The following is a 25,200-nucleotide window of genomic DNA, read 5'->3' as shown; positions in this document are numbered from 1 at the left end:
AGTACATGGTAATATTTCTTTTTACAATCAGTTGTTGTGGTGCACCACTTTAATTACATAGATATTAAGATGTGAATATACATTTCCCTTATCTGCATTGTCGTTTTTGCTGTAATATTTTTTCTGCTTGAGCTTTGTCATGTATAGATATAAGTTTTATATTTTTTATATTTGCTGCTGCTGTTTGCCAGGCATAGTGCTACTGAATTTTAAATTGTGTGACTCTGTTAAGCTAATTTTACTACTGACTTATTTTTCTTACTACTGTACATTGGCTCATATTAGTTGTAATGTTGCATTGCTTGGTAATTTATATTTACTGTAGCTTGCTTTGCAATTTTCCATTTTTTTTGCATTGCTGTTTGTGTTAATTTGTTATGTGCTGCTGCATTGCCTCGTCCCTTAGTTTAGTATCTGAGCTCAGTAGATTTAAGTTAGCTTAAGAGGAGACTATATAAGAAACTAACTATTATAAATTTATAAGAAATGCATTGAGAAGCTATCAGAAAATGGTCTGGCAAAATAAAAAGGATACTGTACAGTGGAGAAAAACTATTTTTGACAGAGGATGTGAACGAAATACAGAAGGCAGGCTTAGATAGGACTTTTGGGAATAATGATGAATGAAGGGAGATCTCCAAGAAGTAAAGAAAGTTTTGTTTGCAAAATACTGCAGTACAACAAACCCTGTCCTTTCCTTTTGTGTTATCCCACTATATGTTTGTGTACCCTTGTGTATTTGTTTTCTTCCTGTCTCTGTGTAGTTTCATAGAATTTTTTCTTCTTTTAATATTAAGCTACATTCACTATGATGAGGAATACTGTTATCCTCAAATATAATTTGTATTAATAGTATGTTATTTACCTTGTAAATATGCTTAGACATTATTTATTCTGGTTTGTTGCTCACATGTGAAGGTGATGTTTCAAAAGCTCTTGTGATCTTTATGTATTTACTTATGTCATAATTCCTGTAACACTGATGTATATGTCTATTTCTATTCTTTTGTAACGCCTGTTTTACTACAAATGTTATCTGTATTGTTATGTTCTTTAATGATGTACCTTTGTAATTGTATTCTTATGTTATAAAATTGTAATTGTCACCAGTTCATGATATTATTAACTTGTTAGTTACATTTCACTGCACACGTTTCTGTTGGTCATAGTATATGGACAATATGTGAGAAGTAGGGACTGATAGTGTTTGCACGTGTGTTAATGATTCAGCAAGGGACTGGATAACAGCATTGCTGGTTCTAAGGACAATTTCAAAAACTTTGTGAGTGCACAAGTGGTGGTTTATGGACTTGCTATATTCTCCGCAAGACTCTTCGATGGTGAATGTGCACCTGCACAATCGCAACAGATAGCTGCTGGCCATCTCTACAAGGACTACAGTGGGTCTGCACCTCTGGTGGCCCACCAATACAGTGGGTCTGCTCTGTGATGACCTACCTACCAATATTCTTCCAAACTTCGAATGACTCTGCTGTGGGTTTGCTCTGTTGTGGCCCATTACCTGTATGTATGTCAAGAGTCAGCACTGTCTTTCCGTTGGAAGGACAACACTACTTCTTCAAGACTGCATGGAAATCCACTACTTCCGTGTGCATTTTCTTCTACTGCTCAGACTTTGAGAAAAACACTATATTTTACCGTAATGAACGATTAGGACTGTCTTTATGGACTGTGAGACAATTTTAGCTTTTGACCAATGTTGTATCAATAAGTGTGTGCATTTGATATCTTTGTTATTGTAATTATGAAAAATTTTTTCAAATCTGTATTGGGCACTGCCCAAACCAATTTGTAAAATTTTTTGTGGGGAGCATGGGGGCTATGTAAGTAGGCTGTTTATGTTTTCTCTATGTAAGTAGGCTGTTTATGTTTTCTCTATGTAAGTAGGCTGTTTAGGTTTTTTTATGGTAACGCCACCTCTGTATGAAAATCACTGGCTGTGCTGTGTGCAGTCTGTGGCTGCTTTGCATTGTTGTAATACTCGCCATTGTAGTGTTAGGCAGCTGGCTGTGAACAGCGCGTAGCGTTGCGCAGTTGGAGGTGAGCCGCCAGCAGTGGTGGATGTGGGGAGAGAGATGGCGGAGATTTGTAATTTGTCATGAACTGCTATATTTATACATGATGATATCAAGGTAAATACATTGTTTGTTCTCTATTAATATCTTTCATTTGCTAACTATCCCTATCAGTAGTTAGTGCCTTCAGTAGTTTGAATCTTTCATTTAGCTGGCAGTAGTGGCGCTCGCTGTATTGCAGTAGCTTGAGCAGCGAAGATTTTTGTGAGGTAAGTGATTTGTGAAAGGTATAGTTTAATGTTAGTCAGGGCCATTCTTTTGTAGGGAATTTTGAAAGTCAGATTGCGTTGCGCTAACAAAATATTGTGTCACAGGTAAAGGACAGTCGTGTATTATTGTTCAAAGGGGACGTTTCAAAGTTAATTAAAACACATTCACATAATTACAGAAAGCTCAAATATGTTATTAGTTTCAGATTTTATTTTATTTCCACTTTTCTGACAGTCAAGTATTAATCGCCTTGTGGAATAATGAAGTTATTTTTGTCTGTTTTCTAAAGAAATTTGACTTTTGTTAACATTTTTCGCAGAGGCAGTCAATGTATTTGAAACGAAATGTTTAATTCCATAATACTGGCCAGTTTCAACTATTCGCTACATTGCAAGTGCACGTGTTCATTTTCTACCACGTATGGCATTATGCCATAATAAAGAACCAAACATGATATAATACAGTACTGGTGCTCCCAAGAAAATTTAAATCCCGAAAACCACACCGAAAAGCTTAATATCAGGGCGAGGTCTACTTCATTGGGAATCTGGACATACGAATGTGCCCTTTAAGTATGCACTTTAAATGTGCACATTTTAATATGGATCACGAAATTCCGATGCTCTTGCAGTATCCTCTGATGTCTTGTTTATTTTATGACATAATGTATGATCTTTCAATGTTTTACACGTACGTACATACGGGCTTCCTACGTCATGATAGTGGTGTCGCCTGTTATCTGCGCTCTCTGGCAACTGCTGAAACGAACCTATTTCTAACAGGTCGCGGGAAAATATTGCGAATAATGGTTCGAAAAGCGTTACTTTCAAAGTAAATATCCTTTTACGTAAGTTGTACTATGTGCAAGAATGTACCATGAAATTATTAAATCACAGATCGTTTGACTCTCATTTAAAAATCAACTCTTTGATGACGAGCCATTTAGAAGAATTTCGAACCCTGAAGATCAGACATTTATGTCATTATTAAAAATTTTACTGGCACATTTGTGTGATATATCTTATAGTGTAACACACGCCAAAAAGATCAACAATATAAGCGAAAGCTTAGCTTCTCTTGCAGCTTGAGACCAATATTATATGTGAAAGCTTTGCTTTTCTTGTAGCAACACTATGTATATTAATTTAAACTATTAACTTTCCCTGTTTGTGTGTTCGTGCTACTTAACTGTGATGTTTCTGTTGGCTGACTACATCACGTGTCCTATGCTCTGAATACCCGCTGTCATCGGCTGACGAGATCACGTGACATGAGTTACGAACGGCTTACAAAAGCGCATCGTAATCTCGATTTCAGTGATTCGGAAAGTAACATGCGGTGTTTGGTGGAATTCCCATGTATACTTTCGTAATACGAAGATACGCAGTGTACATACTGCTGCACATCAAAGATATTTCCAAAACGTGTCTTTTCCCCTGAGTTTCGTTTTCTACCAAGTGCCGGGAAATTGTACGCCCGTGTATAAAACCATAACCATTCAAAGGATTGGTAAGGGAAAATATACTGTCACACGGGAGAAAGTGTATTTTTAAGCGGGAAATCCGGGAATTTTTTTTCCCTGTCCACGTATACACCCTGTGTTAGCAATACTATGTCTGGTAACAGTACTCTATTAACAGTTCTTTATTGTTGTATCCTGTTGAGCAGCCTTTGCCTCTCCTGTTGTCAAGGCAATCAAGGAATATAACTTGATGTGCCAACTTCTGTATCAGCAGTGTTACACCATGCAGAGCGAATACAGATGAACATTGTCTCTGTTCCTGAGTAACAAAGAAATCCATAGGGTATACAGACAGGTTGGAAGAAGAAGTTTGAATCTTGTCATTGCCCTGACACTTGCCAACATATCCCATTGAAATACGCCAATGACAACATTGTCTGGCCAACTCTTTTATGAGGAGGGTCGTTCAATGAAAGAACGTACTAATGAGCTGACGTAATGCTTATGCACGCAAATGCCACCAATCAATGAACACAGGCATCTTCCCTTGAACTGAAGTACGTTTTTCCAGATACTCATGTGACACTGTCTATGTACGTCCCTAGTGTGCCAAACTTGAACATGACAAAAGTTCTCGAATGTAATTAGATTTATTTCCTTTTCCTTCTTTTCCTAATAGACACTGTCGTGTCAGATACTTTTCTGGATCTCTGGCTATGCTAGACAGGAAACTGACATATTGTCTTCAATTATTGTTGTTAAATCTTTGTATGTATCTATGTAATTGTACCATTTTAGAATCACCCTCAAGTAAGCTGCAGTCCTCCAGTAACAATAATTTTTACCTTTTTCCGGCGTACCATGTAATACGATTTATGTATCTGTATGCTCTTGTTTTTTCTTTAAACAACTGATAGTACATCAGAGACACTCTTACATGCGTACACTAACAATTTTATGTATAGAAATAGGTTTCCTTACATAATGCTAGCTAACTCCCATGATACTGCTTTGTGTTATTATATGTAGTTTTCATGATTATTTAATAATGAAGTTGACCTTCAATCACGTCTTGAGGAGTCACCTCATTATACGTTGGCTGACTCGTTTTCTTTCCCTTTTGTAAAGTACCAACATTTGCTTTTCTTTTATTGTTTGAGTATAGAGTATTGTTTTTGCATAATTCACTATTGTTGCTAAAAATCAAATGTCCTTGTATTTTATATTAGGGTTCAATATATGTACTTAATCAAGGGACTATACATATGCATGTCTTCTGAACATCATATATATTGAGTAGGAAGGAATTTTATATTTGTTATTGACAAATGGAATGAATTACTAAATCAAGGGGGCCGACAACAACGTGAGTGGATGAGATAGCTTAACTGATATTGCAAAACTTTTGAGTTCAGAATGAACTAGTTTTTGCAAGCTGGGCATATTCAAAGAAGAAGTGCTTTACCATTATCATAGCAACATTTTAATAAAAGTCTTAAGCAACATTATCGGCGAAAAGAATGAATCAAATTGTGTGGCAATCATATGTGTGCTGCTATAGTTTGCCAAAGTAACCCTGTTTCCATATCTTAACTGGTCATATTTCAACTTATGGTCAGGTACCCCATCCGCCAAACAAAATAAAAAGTAGATGAAAGAGAGAGTAAAATTTGACTGTTTGCATCACGCCTTACTCATTAGTGTAATACTACCCACCCTCTTCTCTATGTTCTAACTGGTTCTTTGTGCAAGTAATGGTAGATTTTTCGCCTGTGTCAGCAGAGGTTTTAGGAAGCCAGTAGTTCGGCAGAGCAAGGATCTCGAGCTGAGTTCAAGGCCAAGCGCCATTATGATGCCTACAGCCAACTTTTTCCGCGAGGTCTAAGAAACAGGAGACAATATGAGAGTCCAGCAGACTACTAAGAAATGATGACTCACGAAGACTTATGCTAGTAAACAAATAGGTGCTTTTACACCTGTGGCCTTCCGTCGAAGTGCTTTTTTGCACTACTGGGTGAAAATGTCACAAGAAACAGCCACCAAGGCCTGGTGGGATACAAGACTTTTTCTCTGCCCGCAGGAAAGAAAGAAACGTAATAGCTGATTTGACAGAAAATAAGGTGAAAAGCCGGAAAATTGAAGAATTACTTTTGCGCAATTTTTGGTGGGAGAAAAAACAGCAATGTAATACTCACGCCATTGGTGGGAGATTTTTTTAGATGCGAACTCAGTGCAAGGCAGACATGGGAGAAAGGTTAGTGAACTCACATTTTCTTCCTCATCTTCAGACTGGACGCTTAGCAACAGAAAGCGCAAACACCCTTGACTTGGCAGAAAATGGTACTTGCACGTATACTTCTCGTTCCTTGTGAGGCAGCTTGAATCGGCGGATGAGTTCTGGTAGTGTGAATCTGCGCTATCCGCTGACTACTCGTCGTCACACAACAATTGTGGCGAGAATGTCTGGCGGCTTTAGCTGGTTTGGACGGAACAAAGCAAGTGGCTTTCTGGTACGTCAGTAAATCCATACAGGCTATCCATGACCGGGTGGACAGGCATAACGGCAGTCTTTTCGGTTTCGCAGGATCACTGTTATACACCTGCAGCTGCGTGTGCTAAATTAATATATTAGGAAACTAATTACTACAGACCTCATACCTTGTCCGATAACTTTGTCAAACCTATCAGTGTTTATTGAAACTTACTTTCATTTTTCAGTTAGGTGTTCTTTTTCATGTGTTTGACTAATTTCGAGTCAAATGGCGCTGAAAACTATGGGACTTAACATCTGAGGTCATCAGTCCCCTAGACTTAAAACTACTTAAACCTAACTAACCTAAGGACATCACACACATCCATGCCGGAGGCAGGATTCGAACCTAGACCGAAGCGGTCGCGCTGTTCCGGACTGTGGCGCCTAGAACCGCTCGGCCACTCTGTAAGTTCTGACGTTGGTCATCTTTGGTTGTGTCGTCGCTAAAGTTGTTTACAGTGTGAAATCAGTCTTTCTGCAGATGCAATTCTGTGGTTCTTGTTCACAAACCGATGCTATAAATTTCCTTTCACAGCACTCTCTCGCTGCATTTTCGCCTCAAATACGACGGTGTGTTCACCTGTCGAAATTTCGGCTGTTGTTGAGGACGTGACCTGGCTGTATTCTCCTAAGTTGTTCGACCATTTAATACGCCAATAGGAACCCAAGAGAATAAGTGTCTGCGAGCAAATCCAATCTAACCGCTCAGTTTCTAGGGTCCACGGAAGCAAAACGCATATCTTGTCTTCCGCCTTCCAGACGCTATGTGATTCCCTCGTGTCCTCTGAAGTTAAAACTTGCACGTGTAGAAAATTTCGTTTGCAGTCGAAATTGTGGACGCCAACAACAGTGAGTTTACAGTATTTGATGAACATGAGGAAAAAAACAGCTTTCAGAACTGGTTCAGAAAAGTGGATTACACTGAGGTGACAAAAGTCATGGGATAGCGATATGCACATGTACCTGGCGGTAGTATCGCGTACATAAGATATAAAAGGGCAGTGCATTGGCGGAGCTGTCATTTGTTCTCAGGTGACACATGTGAAAAGGTTTCTGACGTGATTATGGCCGCGCGACGGCAATTAACACACTTTGAACGCGGAATGGTAGTTGGAGCTAGACGCATTTCCGGAAATCGTTAGGGAATTCAACATTACGAGATCTGCAGTGTCAAGAGTGTGCCGAGAATACGAAATATCAGGCATTACCTGCCACCACGGCAACGCAGTGGCAGACAGCCTTCACTTAACGACCGAGAGCAGCAGCGTTTTCGCAGGTTTGTCAGTGCAAATAGACAAGCAACGGTGAGTGAAATAACCGCAGAAATCAATGTGGGACGTAAGACGAACGTATCCTTTAGGACAGTGCGGCAAAATGTGGTACGGAAGGGCTATGGGAGCAGCTGATCGTGGCGAGTGCCTTTGCTAACAGCGCGACATAGCCTGCGGCGCCTCTATTGAGCCAACACCGACTCAAAGGAAGGCCTCGGCGCTTGTTGGTGACGTCACGTCAGCTAGGCACGGCGAACGCCAGGTCTGTTGCAGGCATACTCATAATGGTGGTGTCTCCCTCTCTGACACAGGAAAATGTGAGGCTATTGGCGGTAGTTGACCAACACAGATTGTTCTGAGAGGTTTCTGCAATCAATTAATTGTGCAATTCATTACACTTCTTAACAAATAGTGTACTCCTGAACTTAAATTTCCACCTGTTTTAAGGACTGACATACAAAAACATCTTCATGGTCCAGCAGCAACAGAATTCGTGCTTCTTTACCTGATTTGTAAATCTGAGGAAGTTACGTTTGTACTGGGTTGCTTTTACAAGAAACTGTGAACATATTGGTGCTCTTCTTTAGGCATCTTGGTTGACTATGGGGTGAGGAGCACTGAATGTTAATGAAATATCTCGCGATTGTACACGTTGGGGGAGGGGGTGGGGGACAGAAGAAGTGGCAAAAGAGAGATACTTGTTTTATAAAATAAATTTTTTTATCTTATAAAGTTCCTCCTTTCAGTGTCAAGAGGGGACTATTTATTTTTTCTAATGTGCATGTTTAAAAAAGTTTAAGCTCAGCAGTATTTTTGATGTAAGAAGCTATTTTGCTTCCTGTTTAGAATTCCTTTCGTTGGAAACGACTGTAATCTAATGACTGGCAACAGTTGGACATTTACACATGTAAATTAGTTCACATTTACAGTGACGATGTCAAACGAAAATAAATAAATAAATAAATAAAAGAAACGAGTTCATTGTAAGGGGGTTGGGGTAAGTTTCGATAGCGAAATGGATCAAGTAAATATAGTTTCTTGAAAGTAAAATTTCCGAAGCTTGCAATGGGGCAAAGCATCTTCTCATATTGATCTACGTTTGTTTCGACAGGATTCAGTAATACAGAACTATGATCTTCATTTGTAGCTTTACGATAGTAAGAAAATCTTTCATCTAAATAAAACTGCAGAGTCCAAAACAATACCAAACAGTTTGTCCAAAAATAAGAGATTTATAGTGATAAGCACGCCAGGGGCCTTCCTTTGAGTCAGTGTCGGTTGAGCTCGTGACCATTTAGTTTGGACCCTAGACGAATGGAAAACAGCGGCCTAATCAGATTAGTCTCGGTTTCAGTTGGTAAGAGCTGATGGTAGGGTTCGACTGAGACACAGACCCCACGAAGCAATGGATCCAAGTTGTCAACATGGTAGTTTGCAAGCTGGTGGTTGTTTCTTAATGGTCTGGGCTGTTTTTACATTGAATGGACTGGGTATCCTGGTCCAGCTGAACCGAACGTTGGCTGGAAGTGATTATGTTCGCTACTGGTACACCGTTTGTAGCCTTTCATGAACTTCATGTTCCCAAACGACAATGGAATTTTTATGAATGACATTGCGCTATGTCACCGGACCACAATTGTTCGTCACTGACTTGAAGAACATTCTGGACAGTTCGAGCGAATGATCTGGGCACTCACTGAACGTTTATGGGAGATAATAGAGAGGTCAGTTTGTGCACAAAATGCCGCACAAGCAACAGTTTCGTAATTATGGACGAGTATAGAGACAGCAGGGCTCACGTTTCCTGCAAGGGATTTCGAACGACTTGTTGAGCTGCTGCTCTATACCGGGAAAATGGTGGTCGGGCACGATATTTGGAGGCATCCCATATGTTTTGTCACCTTAGTGTAAGTTTTGTGGAGGTACTTTGAGAAAATACAACGATAAAAGTGTCTTATTTTATATAATTTTTCAAATCTTAAAATGTACGTCGTGATCCTCACACGTAATGTAAGATGAGGTAGTCGAGAAGATGGCATTGCACAGCTGGCAAGGTTCCGCCAGATGAGTCGGAGTGCTACGTAACAAAAGGAAGAGACTTTTTCGCAAAAAGTAGGTGTGCGAATGTGGGCAGGTGGTGGCAGTGGGAACATCGGCTTCAGAGTCGCATGTTGCGGAGTAGCCAGGAGCGGTAGGCGTCGACGCGCGTGTAGACGCCGGGCCAGCCCGGCTTGCCGCAGGGGTCGGGCCCGTAGCTGGCGACGGCGACGGCCACGGTGACGGCGTCGGCGGGCCGCGTGCCCATCAGCGGGCCGCCAGAGTCGCCGCGGCACGAGTCGCGCTGCTCGCCGCCCGCGCACACCTGCAGCCGCGGGTCCACGCGCAGCGACGCCTCGCCGCCGAACTTGGCCGCGCACGCGCCGCCCTCCACCACCGGCACCATCGCCTGCAGCACCACCGGGCTCCAGTTCTCTGAGGCAGACGACGCACCCACACTCACACTGCTGCTACTCGTAACCTCGAAACGTAAAAAAAAATTGTTTATTCTTTGTCCAAATTCACACCATTCACCTTATCTCTCTGTCACTCTCTCTTTCAAAAGCTGCGACATTGTACCGAATAAAACAGCGACCCGTATATAGAATAAATTTCCTTTAATTTACATCTATGGTGACAAACTTTTTGTTCACAGTTTCGATCTATAATAACCATCTTCAGATCTGTGTTTTATATAAACAATTTCCTAATGTAGTGCAGCCATAGTGGCACCGTCAAATGTTAAATGCAGATTCAGCACCAGCATCAAACAGATATATATAAAAAACAGCATATGCACGAATTATGTTGTCAGTAACACTCACTCATAAAACAAAGATCTGAAGATGGTCACTATACACCGAAACCGGTAATCTGTGAACAAACAGTTTGCGACCATAGACGTAAATTAAAGGAAATTTATTCTCTCTCTCTCTCTCTCTCTCTCTCTCTCTCTCTCTCTCTCTCTCTCACACACACACACACGCATACACACATACACACACACACACACACACACACACACACACACACACACACACACACACACACACTTACTCACACTCACACACACACGCACGCACACATACACACACAAAAGCTAAGAATCTCAGATGTCAATAAGACTTCGAAATCGCGGGCAACAATACAAACAAACACGAAAAGTCGCAAATGAGCACTACGTAGCTACGTCAATGTTTAAAGTTGTGGCTGAAACCTTGTGTTTGCTAATAAAGTCTACCATATCCGTCTGTAACATCTAAAAACGACAATAACAAAAGAAATACGTTATTTAACACGTCATAGACAAAGAAAGCAAGAGCACAGCACAAAAAGAAGCAGCCGGCCGGAGTGGCCGAGCGGTTAAAGGCGCTACAGTCTGGAACCGCACGACCGCTACGGTCTCAGGTTCGAATCCTGCCTCGGGCATGGATGTGAGTGATGTCCTTAGGTTAGTTAGGTTTAAGTAGTTCTAAGTTCTAGGGGACTTATGACCACAGCAGTTGAGTCCCATAGTGCTCAGAGCCATTTTTTTTAACAAAAAGAAGCGCGTAAGAAACACACTAAAAAGCAAGATATAATACAGTGGTTTTCAGTCCAGAATAAATGAAGAATGGAAAACGTTTTGTTCTTTGCAGACGACAAGTTTTAGGATGCATAGTAGATATAAAATACCAACATGCATAATTGAAAGCGTCATGTAAAATACGTGAAGTGACGTACAATCGTCTTATATCCAAATTAGTATCTTAGTCCTAAGTATTTTAACACTGTGTAAGTCTACAACAAATAATGACTCAACTCAGTGTTGTGACTATAAATTTACGCTAACATAAAATTTAACATCTAATAACCGCTCGTTTGTTCGTGTTAATAACTTTAAGCCAAAAATTCACCTCCACAATATGACAACATCTAATAATAATTATCAGAAAAAATAAATAAATAAATAAAAACATAGCACCAAGTGCTGCAACATGTTTGCGTAAAACAAAACTAATCAAACAATGTCTTGAATAGGGCGGAATTTCACCTCCCACGTTTTACGTTGCACTCCCGCCAGCTATGAAAATGTATTTTTAGTATTTTATGCCATTGTCAAGGTTTTTTTAGTTCTTTGTTTTTCTGATAACGTGACACACGAGAAAGATGTACATTCAGATCTACGTGTTTTTCGTTGTTTAATCAACAAAAAGCTAGTGCGTGTCAGCAGAGTCCTAAATCCACGCTTCCTGCGGATATACACAGTCTGTCCAATTCCGTCAGCACTGCTTTTGTGAAATTACAAACTGCAAAGTTATCTCGTCGCAAGTTGTGTCGTTACGATCACTGAAGTTTCAACAGCCGTGTAGAAGGTCAAAGCGCTAGCATTGCTGCAGTAGGCACCCTGGTTACGAATGTAGCAGTACGTGTCTAACACTCGTCGGAAGATGGTGGTCGTGCAGAGAATCAACAGTAAGTTTTGTGTTTGAGGGCGAGAATTCGTTGAATTGAACCCAAATACCGAGAGGCAGGTTCGTGGTCGCCCTTCACGACATCACCCGAACCCACAAAGTGAAAATAGTGCACGGGTTTTTGGTCAGCGAACAGATCACAGTACGGGATTACCCACCGTATTCGTCGCATGTGGCCCCAGCCTGTTCCCGTAATTGAAGTTGTAGTGAAAGTACACCGTTACGGCGTAATTAAGAACATCCAAGAAAACTATACCGCAATATAAATGCAGTTCCAGTAGAGGATTCCTGAGACTGTTTCAAAACACTTTTAAAACGATTTCAGCTGCGATTTGATTCAGGGAAACACTATTTTGAATAAATACATTGGTTTTATGAACCTAATTCATGACTTATTTTTTTCATGGCCACAGAATTAACGGAACTGGGACACACAGTGTACTTATTTTACAGTCGTTGGCTGCCCAGGATCCATTTTATGTTTGAGGTGATCTTAGCTATTAAATAATAAATAAAAAAATCGAATAATGTTTCTTTAAAGTTGTTCGGTGCAAATACATAGACATCTAGCGCCTGTCCTAGTGTTGCCAACATATTATTTAATAAGATAGAGACATCGGAATCGTTGGGCTCAGCAACTCGACGCTCCAAAACTGTCCACACGCCTGCCACTAGCGTCCACCTTCAGCCTAGACTGCAGCTTTTACTCTGGTGCGTTGCGGTAACGTTCACTTGGAGTCAAACAACTTTTACGTCAGGATTACGACTTGTCTTATGAAACAAGCGAAGTTTCATGTAACTGTAACTGATGACTAATTACTACGTGTATAGATAATTCAGTGATTCAAAATGAGATTCGAAACCTCTCACAAACTACCGGGCTTGGTCAAATGTAAACTGTGTTTATGAAATAGTAATTGCACCAGGTAGAACGGGAGAGAGGGTGTGGAAGATAAAAAAAACGCAAAATCAAAAATCACTAGAAGTACGCAAAATAAAAATTAAACAAAATCCTATCGTGATTATGAACTGAAATTGGATTTTGTTTGGACCACGTATAACGAGTGTTGCCGACGTACCTTTATCGATATTTCAATTCATTGATATTCATTAAAACTTAATCTTCAGTTCAACTAGTTATCAGAAGTGAGTCATTGTGACGTCTTGCTCCGACTGAAATACTTTAATTGTTTCAAAAAAATCTTCTCTAAAACAGTGTAGAAATTAAAATGAGTAGGACTCTCAAATCAAACTTTACAGGATCAGATGACGGAAGCCATGCCCCAGAAAACCTGTTATGTCACTGTGAATATGAGGCACTCTTGACACATGTTACTAAAGCTGGGCATAATTTTTAAAAGAGAAATCAAATACTGAATCTTGAGTTACACGAAGAAAGCTGATAAAAGTAAATACAAGTAAGAAGATCGATGTGAAAGGTACGTACAATTTCAAGCAATTTTTTATACTGGCAGAAAGTGTTGGAACCATCTTTTATTACAGAGAATTGAAGGAATAGCTTACAAATTAATTTTCATCTGAAGCAATCGTTTTGGAATAGATCGGTTGGTCGCAATCTATACCGGATTACTGAAAAGAGCAGCAATTTGAATACAGTGTCACACCATTAACTATCATAATTTAGGACGTTCCTTTCTTTCCATCAGCTAACTCGTAGCCGTGCAATCACGTGGAATTTTTCACATGTCGGGCATAATACTTAAAGATTTATCGAGACGGAGCCGTGCGCCGTCTCCTATCGATGCCTCACGGCAGTGGTCAAACACAGTGTTGTTGCTCGCCGGGGTCTGCACTTGCCGCCTGGTGTGGCAGAGAGCAGACGCACCACGCACTGCGGTGGACGGATCGTACCCACTGTTGATCGGAGCGTGATGCACCGTGTTACCTACCAGAGTCGTCCGACATCATGTTGCGTAGCTTGCGTTGAAGATTTCTGCGTTGCTAGGTTCAAACTTGGCTGCTGGTTGCTGAGACATATTCACTGGTGACTTACGGGCATCTCATCTGCGCACCAAGATTGTGTTGTCTTCATTCCTTAATCTGAACCAGTGTGTCTTGCTCTGTGGGAGATCCGGTGTGACTGTTCTGTCCGTGGCCGTGCTTTGGCCATATTAGAAGTATTTCTGCCGAACATTGTTTTAAGTGGCTTTTCTTGTCGCGAAATTAGTTTAGATTCTGGCTACTTTCCAGAAGCCTATTAATGTAAAGTAAGAGTTAACTAGGCACTGATGTTGCATGAACTTATGATTTTTATGCCTTCGGGTGTACTGTCAAGCTCAGTTTAACTAGTGATTATTTTTGGCACGTTTTCATGTTTAATGTCCATTGGGTGCTTATATTTCTTACGTAATCACGTGTATGGCATGTATGTAATTTTCCTTTCTTTATACTGAGTTAGGTGGTCGACTGGAGCTAGTGGTGTTCGTAACTGTACGGCACACACACCACCTCTACGGGGGCCGAGTTTATTTCGGTGTGATGGTTGGGATCCATTGCTAGAGATGTGTTGATTATGAATTATTTCTTTTGAAACCCCTCCGTGTATCAGTCTTGTTAGTAAGCAAGTATTTAAAGCTGTGACTGAAGTGTGTTACTTTATTCCTTTTAAAGTGCTTTGATATTTGTAATTGTTTAGTTTACGCTGTAACCTTAATGATCAAGGTCCTTACAATATTTTTTATTAACATCAATTAATGGCTTACGAAGAGCGCTTTGTTTAAACTGTATTTAATCAAATGGAATATATCTATTACAAGATTGTGCCAAATTACTTTTGTTGAGGCCTGTGGATACAAAAAAATTATTGCATTAAAATCTTACTTTATTGGAGCTCAGGACCTACCGGTCCCCCGCTCCATGCTGTTGCACCACGGTAAGTATCCCTCACCACATGAAAGAAGTAGATTATATGAGGTCAAGTGAGCCAACTGCAGGGGACGAGATTCCTCATAAACATACCAGAGGAAATGCTAATCACGCCCTAGAAGATATCACGCAAGTACCATGTACCACCGCCTTGATAATGGCGTCATGTCGATAAGGAAGAGAGTGTACAAGTTCTGTCAGTTACTAGAGATATGTCATATATGCAAAACATATTTACAATATTTGCAAACTGCAGAGCATCACTTGTTCAAGACTCTTCAGGTATGCCATTTCCAGTTGACGCCATGCAGAGATGCGTGGCTGCTGACTGCTATGTTTCACTCGCTGCTCCGAATAGCCCACACTTTTTTCGTGTGTAGCCAGGATCAGATGGTTTAGCGGGCCGGTCGAGGTGTGATACGGTGGCTGACTGGTGGTCAAACCAGGATCGTACATTTACCTCCCAGTGAACACGGCTGTTATCCTGCAAGAAGGGAGTGCCCGTAGCTTATCCATCATGAAGAAGGACAAAACTTGATTACCGAGATTTCTGAAATAAACATTCTGGTTCATTTTCATCAGAACCTAAATCAGTGAGCCTATGTCGTGGTACGAAAAACAGCCCAAAGCATCAGACAACCATCTCCATCCTGAGTTAAACACTCTACACACTGCTGATTGAGCCACCGGTAAATTCGATGCCTTGAAAAGAGGCAGAATCGCGACTCTTCGGACAACATTATACGCCTCCGATCAGCTACTGACCGGTTCTGCATTGTTTTGCCCCTTGGGGACGTTCAGCGTTATGTGCCACTGAGAGCAATTTGCGAGGTATCCGACTCCGAACGTCCTCTGCACGCCGGTGCCTTCCCAATCTTCTCTCAGTAACTGGATGAGATGGATTCGCATCCACTGACAGAAGCAATTCCTGTCGAGTTAGAAACCGACAGGTTTTTTACACTAGTCTCCATTCCCCGCCGATTAGGATTTTTTCACGATCAGTATTTTTTACAGCCTGTTCCTATTACAGGGCTGCAAGTGGTAACATTTCTTCTGGACACGTTTGATAGTCCACGCTGGTACACCAACAAATCCGGCAGCTTCACTCACGGTGAAATTACGGGCACGTCCAAGCATGGCAGCACTTTGAGCCTTTTCTCATGTCTCCACGGCGACCCATGTAACTGTACTGCGTCCAAGCAAGCTATTGGCACATTCACAACACCGCCGTGCCTTACGCCTGCGCCGCACGGTTGCGTGAATTCCCGCTACCAGTTCCGCGCCATTTGTAAAGCTCCAAAGAGATCAGTGTGCTTCTTTAAGGGGGAGACTAATATTTTGTCCGGTGCGCTGACATTATTTTTGTTGTTGTCACCAGCCCTAAGACTGATTAGAGGCAACAGTTTAACACGTGAGGTTTTTTTCACATCAGCGCAGCCACTGTGCCCTACCCAGTTAAACCCGCTTCCTGCAGTCAAGCTTTTGTCTCCTTGTACAATTTTACTCTGACTGACGGTTTCTTGTCGCGTCAGGAAGTTCTTATCAACGTATTTGTACCATAAAGCTCTTTTCTCGCCAGTTAGATTCAATAACTCGTTAACAGTTACTCGCCTACCCATCTAACATTTAGGCTTTTTCTGAAGCACCACACTTCAAAAGCTTCTGTTCTCTGCGTGCCTGTCCTGTTTGTCGTCCATGTTTTCTTCCATTTAACACCAAACTTCACAAAAATACTTTCGGAAAAAACCTCTTAACATGTAAATTTATATTATGTTAACATATATATCTTTTGTACAAAGCATTACCAGACGGAGTTTTGTATTCTCAGTACTTCCGCCGTCGTCAGTTGCTTCTCCGCCCAAACAGCAAAACCCATCTACTACTCTTAGCGTTTCGTTTCCCCGGTCTGTCGCAGCTGATTATCCTAGCCTACGAGGGCAATCCCAAAAGTAAGGTCTCCTATTTTTTATAAGTACATAGACCTGTTTATTTCTACAATGGTTTACATCAGTTTACAGCTTGAACATTTAACTATTTTTCGACATAATCACCATTTCTGTCGATGCATTTTTGTAGACGCTGTGGTAGTTTTTGTATGCTCATGTCATACCAGCTCGCTGCCATGATGTTCAGAAAGTTATGAACCTCTTCTTTCACTGGGACCATAATTAACGCTGACAGGTACTGTGAGACTCTGAAAAAACTCAAACGGGCAATTCAGAACCGGAGAAGAGGAATGTTGAGCAAGGGCGTACACATTCTCCATGACAACGCTCGCCCACACATCGCTCGGCAAACCGTTGCTCTGCTGCAACAGTTTCAGTGGAACATAATCACCCACCCACCCTATAGTTCTGACTTGGCGCCCAGTGACTATCACCTGTTCCCCAGGTTAAAAGCACATTTGGCCAGAAAGCGATTCAGCTCCGACGACGAGGTGAACTTCCTGAACAGCATGGAGGCGAGCTGGAGCAGTAATCGTCACTTGCAATAAGGCATCCCACGTTTAATGACAAACTACAACTCAAACGCCTGGAGTGCGACCCCCTGTTGGTCCTAGGATTTTTCTGTCACTTATTCCTCTTTATTCACCTCTGGTAATGGTTTATAATGTCTAAAATGACAAGTTTCATAGTGGTTTGCAGTTGATGTTAAACAGCAGCTCCCCACATAACTAGCTGGGTATGTCAGTTCAAAGGCCGGAGTAAGGCAATCCTCGCCCGCCCGGCTTGTCCCGCGGTCTAACACGCTGCTTCCCGAGCGGGAAGGCATGCCGGTCCCCGGCACGAATCCGCCCGGCGGATCAGTGTCGAGGTCCGGTGTGCCGGCGAGCATGTGGATGGTTTTGAAAGCGGTTTCCCATCTACCTCGGCGAATGCGGGCTGGTTCGCCTCATTCAGCCTAAAGAAGTTACACTATGCGCAAACACTGTCTCAATGTGCGAGTACACCATAAACTTTTTGAGTTACACTCGTCTGGTATGACACGTTCCCGCGGGGGGGGGGGGGGGGGTCCACTGTGGCCGAACGGCACAATACCCCTAGGTTCGGCATGGGGCGGCGGTGAGGTGGGTGGACTGCTGTGTGGCCTGTTATGGGGTTGTGAACCACTGAGGGCTAAACGGGATGAAGCCTCTGCGTCGTTTCTAGGTCCCCGGTTTAACAGTTTAATACACAATATACAAGGCAATCCTCCAACAGGATCATACTTACGAGGGGACTTCAAAAATTAAATTACATGTTATTATGGCAGGCCTGGTCACTCTGCCGGCGGAGTGGCCGTGCGGTTTCTAGGCGCTTCAGTCTGGAACCGAGCGACCGCTACGGCCGCAGGTTCGAATCCTGCCTCGGGCATGGATGTGTGTGATGTCCTTAGGTTAGTTAGGTTTAATTAGTTCTAAGTTCTAGGCGACTAATGACCACGGAAGTTAAGTCGCATAGCGCTCAGAGCCAAGCCTGGTAACTCTACACTTTAAAGTGATACAGATATGTAACCGCAAAGTTTCTGTAGATAACGGTCGCAGCGTATTGCACATCGTTCAATTTCTCGACTATAGAAGTCCGCTTCTTCGTAACGCAGCCGTTCGGGAATCGCTGTGTGAACGTCATGATCGTCGGAAAATTACGACTGCTGCAAAACAGTTCCTCGATTGCCTGAATGTTGTCGTCTGTGGTTGGCGTAGATGGCCTTCATTCCTTCCTGGTCAACGTCACTGACGTCTGTGCGTCCTGGGACAAACTGTTGGCACTATTTCATTACGGCTGGATACGAAATTACATTTGGTCCGTGTATCACGAGAATTTCATGGAGACGTTACGCCCACAAGAATCGTACTCTTCCGCATAAATGAAATTTGGAGTACGTTTACAGTTATCGCTCAATTTCATTCGCACAGGCGTCTGTTATACCTACCAAAGCAGAACTGTGTCTGCAAGAACCCCAGAACAAGTACTCCTGACAACGCACCACTCCTGTTGCGCATTGATCTTGGCGTGGGACGACATGTGGAACTTACTTTCTGAGACCCCCTCGTAGAAAGGCACTGAGATGTTCAAACCAACCTTCGGACTCAGGTCTACCGAAAGTCTTCGTTCCCACATTCCATCCGCGGATTGAATAGGAAAGACAGAAATTATACAGGTTCAATACATTATGTATTTTCTGCCACGCACCGAGCCGTGGCTTGCGGAATACAAATGTAGCACGTACGTGCTAGCAGTTCACAGCATACTGAGAGATTATGGACAGTTCAACAATGCTAATGATATACGCAATATGTGAAATAAAGTTCGTTTTAGGGAAATGTATTCTGCTCGGTGTTGAAGCTGTCGTATATATGTATAAACTGATGAGCCAAAATATTATGACTACTGCTCACTCCTGGTGGAGTTGAGGGCAGTGAGGCAATAAGGAAAGAATATAAGCGCAAGAGATCGCGAATAGACAGACATTATAACGAAGATACGGGCCGCAAATGCAGAAATTCACCGATATAAGAGGTTTTGACAAAGGGCGACTGGAAACAAGAATCTCTGAAAATGCGAAGCTGGTCCCCTGTTGGCGTACTACTGTCGTGAGTACCTACGGAAAGTGGTTGAAGGATGGTGAAATAACAAGGAGGCCGTATCGTACTGGACAACCACGCCTCATTACGTAACGTAGAAGTTGGAGGATTCCTCATCGGGTAATCCAGGGTAGGCAGTGATCTGTGATAGATCTGAAGGCAACGTACAATACTGGCGTAGGCACAAGTCTTTCGAAGCAGATTGTTCATTGTTAAACATGGAGCTTCACTTTATGCGACCCCTATGTGTTCCTGTGTTGACCCAACGACATCATCAGTTGCGATTACAGTGAGCACAGCATCACTGAGTTTTCACTGTGGATCAATAGAAATGTGTCGCCTGTCGAATGAATCACATTTCTTGTTACTCGATATCGATGGTTGGGTCCTTACACGCCGTCATCTAGGCGAATGGCTGCACGAAACATGCATCAGGCAACAGATGCTAGGCCGGTGAGGGTAGAATTATGCTAAGGGAAAAAATTGAGTAGGGCTTCGGTGGGATCTGTGGTGGTCATCGAAGGAATCATGACAGCAGTGGACCACATGAACATTACTGCGGATCACCTGCATCGCTTCGTGCTTGAACTCTCCCTTTAAGGCTGTAACATTTTGCAGCAGGATAACTGCCCGTGTTGCATGGTCAGAATCTTACGACAATGGTTTGAGGGTCATTATAGTGAACTCACACTGAAGTCTTGGCCAGCAAATCTGTTTGATCTGTGCCCAAAAAAATGGCTCTGAGCACTATGGGACTTAACATCTATGGTCATCAGTCCCCTAGAACTTAGAACTACTTAAACCTAACTAACCTAAGGACATCACACAACACCCAGCCATCACGAGGCAGAGAAAATCCCTGACCCCGCCGGGAATCGAACCCGGGAACCCGGGCGTGGGAAGCGAGAACGCTACCGCACGACCACGAGATGCGGGCGATCTGTGCCCACTGGAAAACATATTGGGTGCCGGGTGTTAGGCTGTAAATAACCATCCCGAAATTTGCGGGAATTGCTTGACCTGTGAGTAGACCTCTGGTGCCACATACTTCTGGAATTCTGTCAAAGACTTATAGAGTCCACGTGACGCAGAATATATGTTCTACTGTGTTCTAAAAGAGAAACAACACGCTATTAAACTGTTGGGCATAATGTTTTGGTTCATCGGTGTGTATGTGCAGGGTGGTCCACTTAAACGTTTCAGTGCAAATATCTCTGCAACAACAACAGATATTGGTAAACGACTTTAAGAAGTATGAATGTAAGGCAGGGGCTCATGAAAGTAAATACTATGAGACATTCTAAATCGCAAGCAAATATTATTTTCAACACAAACGTATGGTTTTTTTGTAATGGGCAGCCCGAATTATTTCTTACGCAATCAGTGACACGAAAAATCACAGAAAGAATGGCTTTAGTTGTATCGCAAAACGTCATTCACACCCCGAAAAATTGCAAGGCAAAAGTGATGCTTATAAACAGAACACGCAGCTATTGAACATCCTGAGATGCAAGTGTAATCACCCACACTGCTCGTAATTGCGATGTGATTGACGTACTATGATGCAACAAACGCTGTACTTATTGTCATTTACATTGTGATTAAATTGACTGGAAACAATGCAGGTATCCAGTCATACAACTACCTACAACACAGAAATGTACAACTATTATTTACCTCTTTGTTAGATACTTGGCCAGCCGTTAATTATGCTCACCGTGGCCGGAGATATTTGGATTTTCGTTGCCGTCTTGTTCATTCTAGTACCATACTGTAGTAAAGTTCAATGAAACACGAATGAGCAAACCCTTCCCTTACTTTTCTTTGTGTATGGCCAGACATCTGTATTGTTTCCAGTCCACTTAACAGTGTATCAATAAGTACACCGTTTGTTGAATCGTAGTATGTCAAGTACATCGCGATTACGAGAAATGTGGGGTTCAAGCTTGCATATCAGATTTGCAGTAGCGGCGCGTTTTGTTTATTTCAAGTATCGACGTCGCTTTGCGGTTTCTTGGGATGTACCACTGCTATTCTTTTCGTGATTTTTGATGTTATTGATAGCGTAAGAAATAATACGGAGTGCCTAATAAAAAATATACATATTAAAACATTAAAAACACAAACACATACACAAGCATTTACAAATATATAGTGTCCCAAGAGAACCCTGACAAACTTCAGCAACAGTTTCCTTACGTTTAGGGATACTGCATGTTACATCTTCATAGCGTTTACTTCCATCTTTTTCAATGGTTTCTCCACACTTCATCATTTGAGTGCACAGCACAGAGCTGCCTTTGGTAGCCTGGTGTCCTCCATTTTATGGATATGGAGAGCCCATTGGCGTCTGTATTTTTGCATTCCGGTGTTGGCTATTTCTACGTTCATTTCTTTCTTATTAGCATTGTTAAACTTGTCTTCCTTAGTTCCGCTTACGAATTTCATTTCACAGTTCTGCACTCAAAACGTAGCTTTCTGTGTTGGTGCCCAACTCTCACAACCACAGGGCAATGTAGGACCTTCCGTGGTACTGTTTTATTCTTTAAATTGTTAGTATGGTTCAATATACTGCTTGGAACTTTTTCTAGGAGTCCATCTTTTAACCTTACCAATTCCACATCCTGAAAAAGTGGGGGAGGGCCATCCATATTTTTGACCTTAACGACTATTTTGCGTCTTATTGGCTCTCTTCTCAATACTCCATTTCCTTCATTTTACCAGTGGGTATTTTGGGCCACTTATTCATTGACCTGATTGACACTTGTGTAATGGATTAACCGTCTAAGGTAGGTAAAAGGCTGACTACTATTTCATTACACACACCAAAACTTCTATAGTACGGTGTACATCGTGTTAAGTCTTAATTTATGGTCAGAAGTTTACGATATTGGGAAATGTCACAATTTCGCGAGAACCACTTTTTGTTCTAATACATGGGCTGCTTACTCGTTTCAGTGCGACCCCAGCCTGCGATAGTCGGCTGCCAGTTTTTGTAGGTCTCGTTGACATCCCGTGGAGACGGAAGGCAGATCGGCCGGATGTTATCTGGAATACCAAAGTGCTTGTCTTAGTGTAACAATGCAACTGAGAAGAGAGAAATAGTTGTTAGCTCTAGGTAGAAAGAAAGCAAGAGCGCATTACTTCGTAAACAGTGAGCATAAAAGTAACGTTCTCTCATTTACCACTGTGGGTTCGATAGAGAGAGGAAAAGGGAGAAGCAGCAAGTGCCCAACATCTAATATTATGATTACTACAGAAAAAACAGTTATCTACTTTAGGGAGTTTATACAGGATCACTAAAGCTCGCCACAATCCTATGATTCAGAAATTGTTATCAATGTCGATTATGATTTGCCTGCAATGAAACTTAGCTCCGAAGTATGTTACTTCTCTAGACTGAAAATACATGTTAGAGGCCGTGACCACATGTGCGTGAAGTTCGTAAATGCTGCAATGCGTCGTACGATAAATGTCGCACTGGCCAGTCGTGGTATGGTTGTACGCTCCTTCCCCGCGCATGCGCGTGTGAACAGGTCAATCGATTTCCGTTTAAGATAGATGAGAATTTTAGACAGAGCAGAATTATTAGACTAAAGAGAACTTACGCTCTGTACACAGCCTAGCATCTCTTTGACGGTGAAAATTGTTCAGAGGCACAGTTATACCGTAATTGAGCAGTCAATGATGAAAAACTTGAAGTTATCGTAGTAGCACCTACTTCCAGTGAATTTGAGGAGTTCCTACCTGATGAACAGTAAGAACAAGCTTATTCCAGGAAAGATATTTCTTCTCAAAATTTATATAGATTCTAACGAAAATGTACATCACAAATTGCAGGACACACGTAGGCGAAGAAATTATGTTGTATGAACAAGGTCTGGAAAGGCTCTGTTTCCATGTTACAAGTCATTTTCTCTAACTCATTAATCACGGGAAATATATACGAACAGAAGGCACCAGCAAACCTCATACAACTCTTTCTCACAGGAGTTGTTCAATATGACCTCCGTGAGCACTGACACATGCATTAAACGGCCGTCATACTGAATCTCTGATGCACTGATGTATCCCTCGAGTGTTACGTATGGTTTCGCAGCCCTCCATAATACGGGCACAGAGACTCTGAACAACTTGTACTGGGTTCCACACATACCAGATGCATAAGTATGATGCCGGAATTCCCCTACAGATAGTGCTAGCCGTCAGTGTAGATCTCGTGATACCTAGAGAGCCTGTGTAGGGAGAGAGTGGCCAACCGGACGATACGGCGGCCATTTTTCTGCCAAACTGCGGGTGGGATTTTTGAATGTCCAGTGGTGGACGAATCAAAAGCACAAGACAATATGGCGAAATCATTCGTTAAATGCCTTTGTTTATAAGAATAATGTGTTATTATAATTTTCACACAGCCAATTTACAGGTCTGTTTTCAAATGTAACTATGTATATTGCAAGTTGTTTCATATGTAGTAAAAAGCAAAAACGACTTACTTCGCATAGATAAGAGTTCTTGGTTGGTTTCCACAAGGCTCCTGTTTCATTTATGTCAGCCCTGTTGACTGCGACTGCCCACTGCTTTCGTCTTTCTTCATTGCGTTGAAATGCTAACATGCGAAATCCACCTTCGCCTCTATTCGAACAACCAAATGCATCACAACCTGGCATCGTTTACGAACGTCTGCAGAACGAATTACAGATGTCAAAAACAATACTGTACAATTACTAACGTGTTTACTTCAAACATGTAGGCCTACCGACTTCATCACAAAACGCTTCATTATTTCAACTCGTATTTAAGATCGCAAACGCTAATTACGTACTAAAAACGATATACAACTGAATCGAACATACATGCACAACGCATAATAAGTCTCACAATAATTCAAATACCTTTTAATCGTTTCCAAACGTCCTCTGAACTTCAATTCAACTCAAAAGCACGGCGAACATAGGAAGCGCGAGAGACGTTTGACGCCATTTTTCTGCCAAAGCTGTCAACCGATCACGGGCAACTTCACCTATGGCCACTCTCTCTGTATCAGGCTCCCTAGTGATACCGCGTCTGCAGTGCCATCTACTTCCTGTAACGGCTTACGACGAATGTCAACACATAGTAACCCCAGTTCCATACATCTGTATCTGTTTCAAACCCGTAAACACGTCGAGTTTTGTGCCTACGAACTACGATTTCAGGGCGTCAATGGTTTTCTGTTATCATTTGAAGAAAACTGCTACAGAATCGCATCGAATGCTTGTCGAAGCTTTCGGCTAACATGTTCTTGAGAAAACAGTGTTTCGAGTGTTCAAAAAATTCAAAAGTGGTGATTTTGACGTGAGGAACGACGAGCGCGGGAAACCAACGAAAAAGCTCGAAGACAACGAATTGCAGGCCTTACTGGCTGAAGATGAGACTCAAACTCAACAGGAACAGGCGGAACAATTGAATGTACTACAGAAAGCCGTTTTTCTTCGGTTGAAAGCTATGGGAAAGGTGCAGAAAGTGGGAAAATAGGTTCCGCATGAACTGAGTGAAAGACAGCAAGCAAATCGAAAGACCACTTGTGAAATATTGCTCGCCAGATGCGAAAGAAAGTCGTTTCTCCATCGAATGTGATGAAAAATGGATCCTAAGCATCGTAGATCATGATTGAATCTAGGTGAACCATCGACATCCAGTGCAAGACCA

General features: G+C 42.0%; 1 protein-coding gene across 1 annotated transcript in view; it reads right to left on the bottom strand.

The window, feature by feature from the left end:
* Positions 1–9,518: 9,518 nt before the first annotated feature.
* Positions 9,519–25,200, bottom strand: part of LOC124794210 (CLIP domain-containing serine protease HP8-like) — a 75,340-nt gene continuing 59,658 nt past the window's right edge. Inside the window, exons 5-6 of the mRNA XM_047258080.1 lie at positions 22,462–22,560; positions 9,519–10,044 (exon numbers count right to left, since the gene is read on the bottom strand). Of these exons, the coding sequence (XP_047114036.1) occupies positions 9,731–10,044; positions 22,462–22,560 (413 nt within the window). The 3' untranslated portion in view covers positions 9,519–9,730. The remainder of the gene's footprint in view (positions 10,045–22,461; positions 22,561–25,200) is intronic.

Source organism: Schistocerca piceifrons, chromosome 1 (assembly GCF_021461385.2).
Source record: "Schistocerca piceifrons isolate TAMUIC-IGC-003096 chromosome 1, iqSchPice1.1, whole genome shotgun sequence".
Taxonomy (NCBI): Eukaryota; Metazoa; Arthropoda; class Insecta; order Orthoptera; family Acrididae; genus Schistocerca; species Schistocerca piceifrons.
Note: the sequence above shows the minus strand (reverse complement) of the source record. Positions and strands in the feature narration are given on the sequence as shown.